Source organism: Nomascus leucogenys, chromosome 5 (genome assembly GCF_006542625.1).
Source record: "Nomascus leucogenys isolate Asia chromosome 5, Asia_NLE_v1, whole genome shotgun sequence".
Classification (NCBI taxonomy): domain Eukaryota; kingdom Metazoa; phylum Chordata; class Mammalia; order Primates; family Hylobatidae; genus Nomascus; species Nomascus leucogenys.
In genome coordinates this window covers 78,639,788-78,652,426 of record NC_044385.1, presented here as the reverse complement: position 1 = coordinate 78,652,426, position 12,639 = coordinate 78,639,788, and the positions used below count along the sequence as shown (strand labels likewise).

Below are 12,639 nucleotides of genomic sequence, written 5' to 3'. Positions count from 1 at the left end.
TTAACCAGGATGCTCTCGATCTCGTGACCTCATGATCCGCCCGCCTTGGCCTCCCAAAGTGCTGGGATTACAGGCGTGAGCCACCGCGCCCAGCCTAAAGCTATTTTTTAAAACACATTTAGAGCTATAGATAAGAATTGATAGTAATCAGCATATGGATGGTGGTAAGCAACATGAGAACATGAGCACAAGAAGGCCAGGTGCAGTAGCTCACATCTGTAATCCCATCACTTTGGGATGCCAAAGCAGGAGCATCCCTTGAGCCCAGGAGCTTGAGACCAGCCTGGGCAATATGGTAAAACGCTTTCTCTACAAAATACATTAGCCAGATGTGGTGGTGCATGCCTGTAGTCCACTGAGTGTACTGAGGCTGAGGTGGGAGGATTGATTGAGTCCAGGTCGAGGTTGCAGTGAGCTGTTATCATGCCACTGCACTCCAACCTGGGCAACAGAGTGAGACCCTGTCTCAAAAAAAAAAAAAAAAAAAAGGGCAAGAAGAATATGTAAATATGTAGTTTTCTCACTTAATAAATATTGAGTCCCTACTATGTATAGATATGCGAGGGACTGGGGATACTAAAATGACTGCAATCTTGGTGCTTAATAATCTAGTGTTGGAATCGCTCATATCAACAGGCAGTTATTATAGTGTCATATATGTCTAAATGGGAGAGATTAAAGGGTTCTGTGAGAGCAGTCAGAAGATTTTGAAAGCTCAGAGTGAGTAATGTCTCAGCCAGAGCCTGAAGAACATATAGGAGTTAACCAGCATGAGATAAACTGTGCTGAGCAGAGTGGGCTGGAAATCAGAGCTAGCGGAGTGATTTGGGAAGTACAGCTTCAGGGATGTTTATTTGCAAAAGCCCCTTCAAATCCTCTATCTAATTTGTTAATATAATTTTGTATGTATTTTTCCTAAATAAATCCCCTCCCCACTCCCACAACCCCAACAAACTGTGTAAATTTTGGCCCCACAAAACCTGGATTTGTCCTTAAGTAGGTCTTTCTTTTGGGTTACTTAGAATTCAGCTCCTTCTTATGTCTGGGAAATTCCTTGAGTCTTCCCACTGAGCCAGTCTCCCTTTACAAAAGCTGAAAATGCCAAACGATTTAAGCTGAACTTGCACATACTTTAAAATTTGTAGCTGGTTAACAACAACAAATCAAGGAAGGACCTTAGTGTGTCCTCTCCAGATGCAGTAACACATGTGTCAAGATCAAATTCCCAAAGCAGCAGGTAGTGTTACAAAGCACAGAGTGTGCAGTGCTTGGCAACAGTGGCTACAATCTCCTCACCCGACCAGTTATGCAGTATAGTTCCAGGATTTATTCCCAGCCGTGTGGCTCAGACTGATGCTGATTCTCTAGTCCTTTTGGCCATTCTGCAAGCAGCACAATATTCTTCTAATACAGTTTATCTTATGCTGAAAACCAGAATCCATCTCTCTGGCTTATGACTAAGAATCCAAACTGATAGACAATTTGTATTTGGAAGTGGAGTGCTACAAAACAGACCTGGAATGGTGTGTAACTGGCTGGGTGGAAATGGCAGGATGGAGGGCATTGAGACACAACTGTTTCAGGCTGGGAAACTAGTGACTCTGAGACAGGACACCAAGCTCACACCATGAAGAAATGTACTCTAAAGCTGAGCAGCCTTAGAAAGAGTCTTCTTCCCAGTGCTCATATTAGATGTGGCTGTTGAGGACAAAACACCAGAGTGCCATAGCCACCAGATGAAAAAGCAGCCTACGTATTCCACCAGAGATCTTAGACATGAAGCTGGATAGAGTATTTGGATGAGATTCTGGCTGATTCTCTTTGGGAAATAAATACATTTTTCACATGGGCCTGAACATTTTTGAGTGTATGTACAGGAAGAAGGAGAAGTATACATAATAGGATACTTCACTCCTCCCTTCTTCCTTGCTGTGAAGCCCTAATTTTGTTTCTCCAGCACATGACTAAGTCATTTGTGGTAATCCCACATCCCACATTGTTGGGATCCCCAACCCCACATTGTTGGCCATATTGGCAAACAACATGGTTTAGGAAGGGGTATATAACTAATCTAGCCAATTGGGCCATGCATGAGATGTCTGCTCAGGGATTCTGGGAAAGGTCTCCTTATTGATAAACAGAAACACAGAATAAATTACTGCAGCTACCTTTAGCAATAGCCATCCTGGAAGACCAAACCAATACCCCAAGGAAAATGAAAGCATAAGGATGGAGAAACCTAGTTCATCAGTGTTACCAGTGAGCTCCTGAGTTAACCAACCCAGAAGCCTCCAAACTCCTGACTTTTTGTTTTGTATTATTTAATAATTTTGAGTTGGGTTTTTCTGTTTGCTTCTTGCAATTGAAAACATTCTTATTCTAATTGCTATTCTGTCTGGGAGTGCAGAATTTGATCATAAGGCTGATGAGATAAAGAAGAGTCTCGTGAGACCACATACAGCCTCAACTCCATCTGAAAAGATTAAGAAAACCACTGAAGGCTTGACATAATTAGACTGACACTTCTATTGCATTGGGGAGAACAGATTGGAAGCGGACAAGTTGAAAACAGAGAACAAGAACGGTGACCTTTAGACAAAACTTGGGAGAACTCCAATCTTTGAAACAGTCTCTGGAGCAACCCAAAGGGAACATCAGGAAATTATTTTTTACATGGTAAAAGGGGGAAAATATTACAGAAGCAGGATAGGAGAGTTGGGCACTTCAGATTGGGCAAAACTGAAGGCAATAGAGAGTTTAGAGGAAAAGTGAGTTATGAAAGTTATCAATTGATCAAGAGGTCCAGGAAGAGAAGGAAGGATGGGATTCAGCAATATGGAAACTGTTTACTCTTAGGGACCTTTGCAACAACAAATTCAGGGTAATAAGTCAAATGCAATACTACAGAGGGTTAAAGAATAAATGGAAAGTGAGGAAGGCAGGAAGTTTACAGGTTAAGGACAATGACAACAGCATCACAGGTCCTTCCTTAATAAACAATCTTGAGTCAATGATTTGGTGTGGAGAGGCCAAGTACTGACAGCCATGTCCTATTCAGGAGTTGATGACTAGATTATGTTAGGGCTACAGAGAGTCAAGACGTATTATCTGGACAGATCATGCTGGTCCTTATAAACCCTGTTCAGAAGTTTGCATATTCCTTGTAAGAAATGATGGTAACTTAAACTAAGGTAGAAACATGAAGACAAATGACAAATTAAAAGCTTTTGAGGAGGTAAATTACCTGGGCTGCATGATTGATTGGATGTGGATATCAGATGTGACTGAGCCACGGCAGTAAATGAGATTGTCAAAGGCGCATGTGCAGTGGGAAGAGAGCCAAGAATGGAATCTTAAGAAATACCAAGACATAAGGCAGAGCTCCCCAACTAATGTACTATGAATGGTTATGTGTGTGCCCAGAATACTGATCCCTTTAGTCTAAATGGATGGTGAGAGCCACTGGCTGGTCACACGCAGCAGTAAGCAACTTCACTGGTTAACTCCAGTGTGTCTCTGGAGGGCGGACATTATATTCTGTCAACTTTGTACTAAGAGTTCCGTGACTATGTGAAGCCATCCTTGATACCTTACCCAATACATGTTGGTTGAACGAATAAATGTAGAGCAACATTGAGGGACAAACTTAAAATGACAGGTTGGGGCCAGATCAGTTATTCTTAAACTTCCAAGTGTACATTAAGATTACCTAGTGCTTTTCAAACTTGAATGTCTATGTTATTCTGATTCATTAGGTCTGGAGCAGGGCCTGGAGTTCTATTTTTCTAAAATGTTTCCAGTGATGTAGATGCTAATTGGGGACCACTCTGAGTAGCAAGAAATAAACAATACTAGTTAAAAATACAAACTGTACAGCTTTCCCATGAGATACAAATTCAGTAGGTATGGGGTGTAACCAAAGAATTTCCATTTTAAGAAAAACATCAGCTGGGTGCAATGGCTCAAGCCTGTAATCCCACCACTTTGGGAGGCCAAGGAGGGATGGATCCCTTGAGCCCAGGAGTTGGAGACCAGACAGGAAAACATGGTGAAAACCCCTTTCTACAAAAAATACACACATCTATTAGCCAGGCATGGTGCAGGCCTGTGGTCCCAGCAACTCGGGAGGCTGAAGTGAGAGGACTGCTTGAACCCTGGGAGGTGACAGTTGCAGTGAGCCAAGTGAGAGGACTGCTTGAACCCTGGAAGGTGACAGTTGCAGTGAGCCAAGATTGTGCCATTGCACTCTAGACTGGGTAACAGAGTGAGACACTACCTCAAAAAAAAAAGAACATTAACTCTCAAATAGTTGGCCTAGGAACCCAGTTTGATGGAGAAATTTGAATGTTAAGCTAAGGATTTTGGACTTTATCCTACAGGTAGCAAGAAAGGCATGAGGGTTTCCATATACGAACATCACGTATTCCCAAGGGATATTTTTATTTGATTTTGTTTTTTGTTTTCTTCTTTTGAGACAGGGTCAACAAAAAGAGAAGAGAACACATAAAACGAGAGAAAAATACAGGAAGGCCACTATAGAACTGTTAACAATTCAGGAGCTGGCACGCAAAGACACACTCAGAGCGCTTCTCTTTGCTTCCTTGCCCTCTGAACTGTTCAATAAATAGTGAAGAACACAAAGCTAACTGCAGTATTTGTTTCAGACCTGCTGCTGCTCTCCAATTTAAAAGCAATACAGGAACATTAAATCTGTCACAGCTGAAATTGGTAAAGGTAGACCTCTACAGGTGCTTCTTGACTTACAATGGGTTTATTGGGAGGGGAAGATACTATAAGTCAAAATGTCTTTAATACACCTAACCTACGGAACATCAGAGCTTAGACTAGCCTACCTTAAACGTATTCAGAACACTTACATTAACCTACATTTGGGCAAAATCATCTAACACAAATTCTTTTTTATTATAAAGGGTTGAATAGCTCATGAAATTTATGGGAGCAATGTCCTAAACAGGAAAAACAGGATAGTTGTATGCGGACTCAAAGTTCGCTTTCTACTGAATGTGCATCGCCTTTGGAACCATCAAAAAGTCAAAAAATTCTAAGTTAAACCATCCTAAGCCCCGGACCGTCTGTATGTGAAGTGCTCCCTAAGGGGCACTATGCCAGATACCATGCCTAAGTGTTTTCCAACTTTCTGTACCACATTCAAAAGGAGCATCTTCATAAAGATGTTACTGACATAGTGGAAAATATTATCCTTCCTTCCCTTTGCAGCTGACAGGATTTTTAAAAGAAGCTCTAAACCACAAGCATATTCCAGCAGCTGTTTGTTCTTCCTAGTATGAGTTACTTCCTCCCTCTGCCACCGTCACTTGTATTCTAGTTTGAGGAAATATTAAGCAGCACAGTAAATCAGTCTGTTTTCAGAAATTGCTTAGTCCTGGAATTAATATATTTTATAAAGCAGGTTGGCTTTAGCTCCTTAAGATTTGGTCACTTAGAATAAAATCGTCCCAATTTAATAGCCAATTTGCATACATGTATAAATGCATGAACTTTAAAAGCACCTTTAAGATTAAGAGGGTTTTGTTATCTGTATTTACAGAATTTAAAGCTGATTACCTCAGCAAGTTTTAGGGCAATTTTAAGAATAGTAATAAGACAAGAATCTTAAGATAATACATTCTTTAGAAACAAGAATCTAAGGATAATACATTCTTTAGAACCAAATGTCTAAATGGTTAAATGAAGGATGTTTTAACAACATGGTCTCAACTGGAGGTATCATCATCTTTCAAAGCTACCTGCAAAAAGGGTCAATGTCCTCACTGGCTAGTAAAAATCAGAAAAATTTAAGGAATTCTCAGCAAATTTCTTATCTTTTAAAATACCCATGGTCATCCCCTAAAAGAGTAAATGCACCTGTTATTAATAAGCAAGTAAGTGCGTTCATAAGCAATACTAACCTCCAGGATTTTTAAATTTCTTGGTAGGGATAACAGGGACATTAAAAGCAAGCTTATACTTTCCTATTAATAAGGAGATTTGTTTACAACCAATTTCTACTTCAAAACACTTCCAAGCATATAACAAATACCATCCTTAAAAGAGGGATTCCCTATTTGATTGTCTCAGTTTATTAGAATATGGATGGTCTTTTCATTCTAGATAACATGCCCTTTGTTTGCTTGTTTTTGTATAAGAATTATCTTGGAATCTGATAATGCTGGGACTCTACTGATGGCTAGGCACTGCATATCTTCATTATGTGCCCATTTCCATTCATTCCTTGAAATATTATGAAACATTGTTACAAACAAAAGAATATAATGTGTAATTATAATATGGATAACATATAGTATAATATATACAACATAAAACGACATAAAAGCATGATGAAATGACCACCTGTGAACCTGCCGTGCAACCTGAGGAACAGAATGATAGTACTGTCGAAGCCCCTGGGTGTCCCTACTCAATTACCCTGACTTCCTGAAATACCACGTTATACTGATCATTTTCTTTATAGTTTCATCACCCTTAGAGCTAAGAAAGTATATTCAAAATTTGGTTTTTGAATTTTATAAAATTCTATTATATTGCATGCATTCTGCTGCAACTAACTGTCTTTAGGACACCGTGAAGATATCTACACAGTGTTTTGAAATTCACGTAAGTATCTATACTCTAAAAGTGAATATCTGGCAGAAATAATCTCAATCAATGAATTTTATAACCCCTGGAATTAACACTTACCTGCTTCATTGTTAATTGGGAACTCTCAGTTTCCCCTCTTTTGTCCACTGGATCAGCTCTTCAATCTCATTCTAAAGGGGTTGTTCATATTCTGTGGCTAACTGCTTATCAAATTCCATATCCGAAAGTGAAGGTGATGTGTCTGTATAATAAGACATTTTAAATAAGAACGAGTCAATGTAAATATCTTTTTTAAATATGTTATAACCAATCTTGAATTGATTGTGTATTTTTAATAACTTGACACTCATAATTACAGTATATAATAAAAAGTTACTCGCTGAGAGATAACGGCAACAAAAATTATATTAAAGACTATAACTAGGCCGGGCGCTGTGGCTCATGCCTGTAATCCCAGCACTTTGGGAAGCCAAGGTGGGGAGGTCAGAAGTTCGATATCGGCCGGGCGCGGTGGCTCATGCTTGTAATCCCAGCACTTTGGGAGGCCGAGGCGGGCGGATCATGAGGTCAGGAGATCGAGACCACAGTGAAACCTCATCTCTACTAAAAATACAAAAAATTAGCCAGGCGTGGTGGCGGGCGCCTGTAGTCCCAGCTACTCGGAGAGGCTGAGGCAGGAGAATGGCATGAAGCCGGGAGGCGGAGCTTGCAGTGAGCCGAGATTGCGCCACTGCACTCCAGCCTGGGCAACAGAGCGAGACTCCGTCTCAAAAAAAAAAAAAAAAGGAAGAAGTTCAATATCAGCCTGACCAACATGGTGAAACCCCATCTCTACTAAAAATACAAAAAATTAGCTGGGCACAGTGGTGCGTGCCTGTAATCCCAACTACTTGGGAGGCTGAGGCAGGAGAACTGCTTGAACCCGGAAGGCGGAGGTTGCAATAAGCCAAGATCAGGCCACTGCATTCCGACCTGTGTGACAGAGCGAGACTCTGTCTCAAAAAATAAATAAATAAATAAATAAAGGCTAAATAAAGACTATAACTACATTAATGGCAAGCTTAACTTTGGTTTTACAACAATGCCAGGTAATCACTGCCCCTTCCACTGGAAAAAAAAAAATAAATTTGTATTTTGTTTAAAGGTATGTTTACGAATATGAATATTTTTTATATAATATGTGACTGATTTTTAAAATCTAGGCTGTTTATTTTAACTCTATCAAAATTAGTCACTAATGTACTACTGTTAACAACCAAAGAAGTTAGATCAACAGAATAACAATAAAACTGCTAATGAACACTTGAGTGCTTCCTCTGTGCTTAAATGTTTTTTATGCATTAGCACATTTAATCGTCACAACCAACCCTGTGAGTAGGCTAATTACCACCATCATATTACATGTTTCAATAACTTTTTTACTTTTGAAATTTCAGATCATCTTTTGAGAATGAGCCATATTCCCACCAGTTACTGCTGCTGGGAACGTAAAATGGTACAAACATCTTGGAAAACAGCTTGATGGCTTCTTAAAAAGTTAAAAATACATCTATTATTCATCATAGCTATTTCATCCCTGGATATTTACCCAAGAGATAATACATGCCCACACAAAGACTTGTACATGAAAGTTCATTGCAGCTTTCTTTCTAATAGCCAAATGTGAGTTGTAATGTGGGAAACAATTCAAATGTCCACTAACAGGTGAATAGGTACAAAAATGTAATACATCAGCCGGGCACAGTGGCTTGCAGCTGTAATCCCAGCACTTTGGGAGGCCGAGGCGGGCAGATCACGAGGTCAGGAGTTCAAGAACAGCATGGCCAACATGGTGAAACCTCGTCATTACTAAAAATACAAAAATTAGCTGGGCATGGTGGCATGTGCCTGTAATCCCAGCTACTCAGGAGACTGAGGCAGGAGAAATGCTTCAACCGGGACCCAGGAGGTGGAGGTTGCAGTGAGCCGAGATCACGCCACTGCACTCCAGCCTGAGCTACAGAGCAAGACCTTGCCTCAAAAAAAAAAAAAAAAAAAAAAAAAAAAAAAAAAAGCTAATACAGCCATACAACTGTATACTATTCAGTAATAAAAATGCATTACTAGTACATGTTACAGCATGGATGAATCTCAAATCATTAGCTGAGAGAAACAAGCCAGATGCAAAAGAGTACATACTGTGTGATTTCATTTATGTACAATTCTAAGAGATGCAACCCAATCTATTTTAACAGAAAGCAGATCAGTGGTTGCCTGCGTTGTGTGTGTGTGTGTGTGTGTGTGTGTGTGTGTGTGTGTGTTGCAAAAGAACATGAAAATGTTCAGATTTGTACATGACAGTTTCATGGGTGTATCTATTTGTCAAAACTAGTCGAGTTATATATTCTAAATGTGTGCAGTTCCTTGCACACAAATTATACCTTAATAAAGTTGTAAAAAGAAAATGAGTATCACTATCTATCCCTTGGCTACTTTTTTCCCTAATTTTTGGTCCTTCATTATTTTTTCAAACATATTTTATCTTTCCGGGCTAGAGGTATACATTGCATATGATTTCTCCTCCAGCCTACCTGTTTATACACTTTTGTCAAGCCCCCTAAAGCATGTCAACAAATAGCTCATTCACTCTTCTACCTGGGTAAGCCTTATTTTATCTATTTGCTTTTTCTGAATCGGTTTCTATGAGCCTTTATGTGCAGAGATGTGTCTAACCACATACTGACTGGCAGATATTAAGTATTTTGGCCTAGTTCATCTGATACTGGGTAACTATCACAATTGTTAGGCTTAACTAGCCACATTTACAGAGCAATCACACCAATAAAATAACTTAATTGTCTCAGTTATCTTTTATTTGGTGGACACTAACAGACCTATGTCTTTTCCATCATCATTAGGATCATATTTTTACACTTGCTAATAGTTGCAAACATTTATTAAATGTGTACTATGTTCCAGGCACCGTGCCTCACACTTTTCTCAGATGACCTCATTTCATCCTTGAGATGTACATACTAACCCTCATTGTACAGTTGCGGAAAGGTTAGTGAGGCAGAATCGGAATTTGAATCCAGATCTACACAACACCAACACTCTTTCTGTTGGGCTATACTGCCTGTCGACTCTAGGATAACCAGTAGGGCCTATGACTATATCCTTTGTAGCAGTGGTAAGAACTTAGTGGGGAACAAGACGTGGGAATCATGGAACAGAATAACTCATTCAATCGGTCAATAAAAAAAATTACTGAATGCCAACTATATTTCCAGCATTCTTTGGGATGGTAAGATAACAACAATGAAAAATTGCTAAATTTAAGTTTCCACATTTTGCTATTCTTGTACTTAACTGGAAACAAAAAACATTCTTTAGACTCATGCAAGTATAGCACAAACAGTACCTTCATTAGAGTAAATTATTACATAAATTTGTGTGCTACTTTCCTCACTAGGGTAGAATCATTTGATACTGTTTTATAAAATACATAAAATTTAAATGCCTCCTTGCCAACTAATTTCAGTTTTAGAAATAAGATTATTTTATTTTAAAAAGCAAGCGGGCTCCTTCCAGAATCCAAGTGTCTCTTTTGGCTGGACAACAGCAGCTGCCCTGACAAAAAATTCCTTTCTGATGCACACTTAACGGATACTATTTGAGCAGGGGAGAGGTGATTCATTGTCCCTATGCGTTTTGCATTTCCTTTTTATCACACACAACAGAATGAAGTTTTTGTAATACAGTGGGTTGTTCTTTTAGTTTCACCTTCAGTTCTAACGAACAAACGTTAATTGAATTCACTACTTTCCTTTAGAGATGTATATTTTATAGTACAGTTTATTCAAAAAAGAATTTAAGATTTAAGATAACTGGTTCCTATGATCTGTAAGCCACATGAGTAGATGCTACAGGGTATACAGACATGAATGAGATCTAGCCTCTAATATAGTTTATTAAATAGGGGGAAAATCAGAAGTTTATGTAAGTAACTGGTAGAAAGATTAAATGAGCCATTGGAGGCTGGCCTAGGAACTTATCTATCACATACAACATTTTTTTTCCCCCTTTGAGAGGGGGTCTCACCCTGTCACTTAGGCTGGAGTGTTATAGCACAATTGTAGCTCATTGCAGCATCGAATTCTGGGCTCCAGCGATCCTGCCACCTCAACCTCCCAGGTTGCTAGGACTATAGGCATGCACCACCGTACCCAGATAATTTTTTTCTCTTTTTTTACAGAAAGGATCTCACTATGTTGCCCAGGCTGGTCTTGAACTCCTAATCCTAAGCCATCCTGTTGTCTCAGCCTCCTAAGTCCACATACAACATTATTTCTATCAAAATCCAAAAAACTAACTTCTATTCGTCAGAAATGCTCATCACTTACACTCTGGAGACCATCTGTACTGAGTTTCTTCATTTATTTTACTAGTAAACCAAATTTAATGCCAAGCAAGAGGACACTCATTTCTCTTTTAGACTTAAAATGGTAAATTTCTTACCCAAAGAAAAGGAGAAGAATAGAGAACAAAGACCAACCATGTGTTAAGAAAAAAACACTACAAATCTCTTAAATATATTCCTTGAATGTTCTTCCCATCTCCTGAACAATCACTAAATCACTTCAATAAGTTATTTTATAAATGCTATCTCCTCTTCTAGATAGCAAGCTGCCTAGGGGCAGGAACCAGTATGTCTTTATGTAATAGCATAGAGATACACTGCAAATGGTAGGTGATTAATAATGTTCTAACCCAAATTAGTGGCTAATCTGGACCTCTGGATTCATGTAATTGGTAGTACTTACCTCCCATTATCTCACAGAATGCAGCATTTCAAGAGGGAAACCGAACCACAACTAGCAATGTCAACAACTGTAGTGTGGTATGTCCCCCACCAGGTTACTTAAGGGTATATGTGTGTTGGTTAAACCCTGAAGGCTGGGCAGGGAGCCAAGGCCACAGTGTCTAGCTGAGGAGCAGGTGTCCCTGAGAACCAAAACATCCCAGGGCATACCTCAAAACATATCAAGGAAAACAGTCTCATCGTGCACACACGTAGGCAAACAGCCAGCATGTAAGCTTAAAAGCAGCTTAGAGATAAGAGGCAGGGTGACTCTACAGCTGCCCAGAAATGTCCAGTAGGTAAGTCCTAGTAAACTCATCTATTCATCAAGCTGGTCTTGCCCAAATTATTCTCTGGTCTCTCAATGCCTTCCCAATTTACAGTCCCAAGTTTTCCTTCTAACAACCGCCACACTCATGATTCGAATCCAGGCCAATGACAAGAGGGAATATTAAAATATCCAACTATTACACCATCGGAACACTAAGGACATCTTGAAAGGATGGAATATTTTTCCACCTGAGAAATAGTTATTCTTTACAAACCTGTTCACGTGCTTCTTTAGTAACTGCCATAATGTGAAATCTATTACATCTCTTCCCCGAATATATTTTTCCTAAAAAAAAAGAACATTTTAATGAATATAAACTGTCAACAAAATTATGAGAAAAAAATTTAAGTGAAATATTCTATGTAAAAATTCAAAATAATTCCACTGACGTACATCAAACATCTTAGCTAAATTGCCACATTTTTAGGACTGATAGACTAAAAACAGAAATGTGCACTTGAAGTTTTGCTTCATAATACAACAAATCAGTTACAGCAACTTAATTTCCAAAATATCTAATTGAAAGATTAGCTCAATTAGTATTAATTTTTATTTGTTCTCTTTTATATTAAGTTTTAAAAACTCCATGTTGTGAAAAACTATAAAACTATGCTAAAAAGAAGCTGTTAAAAAGAGTCAACATTTGTTTTTAAGGGCAGGAAACACTGCAATGTTTAATTACAAATTATAATTACAAAAGATTGTGTAGGTAAATCACAACATTCCCTTTCATAAAGCAATCATTCTGTAAAATAATTAACTTTCTTTACATGACTTTTTAACTATTGAAATTAATATCAGAGTTAACAGGTAACATTTTCTTACAAACTTGATAATCAACTGCTTT

At 38.7% G+C, this 12,639-nt stretch overlaps 1 protein-coding gene across 3 annotated transcripts in view; it reads right to left on the bottom strand.

Moving 5' to 3' along the window:
* The window catches only part of LOC100598627 (protein SGT1 homolog), a 56,425-nt gene extending 44,150 nt beyond the window's left edge, over nt 1-12,275 (bottom strand). For 2 of the 3 annotated variants that reach the window (XM_012506837.2, XM_030813461.1), the window contains exons 1-2: nt 12,007-12,275; nt 6,721-6,862 (exon numbers count right to left, since the gene is read on the bottom strand). Coding sequence is in view for 1 of the 3 variants with exons in the window: in XM_030813461.1 (XP_030669321.1) it covers nt 6,721-6,729 (9 nt within the window). In the remaining 2 variants the exon portion in view is untranslated. Of the gene's footprint in view, nt 1-6,720; nt 6,863-11,980 lie in introns of all 3 variants that reach the window. The other variant, XM_030813459.1, reaches the window with a different exon arrangement.
* Between the last annotated feature and the right edge of the window lie 364 nt (nt 12,276-12,639).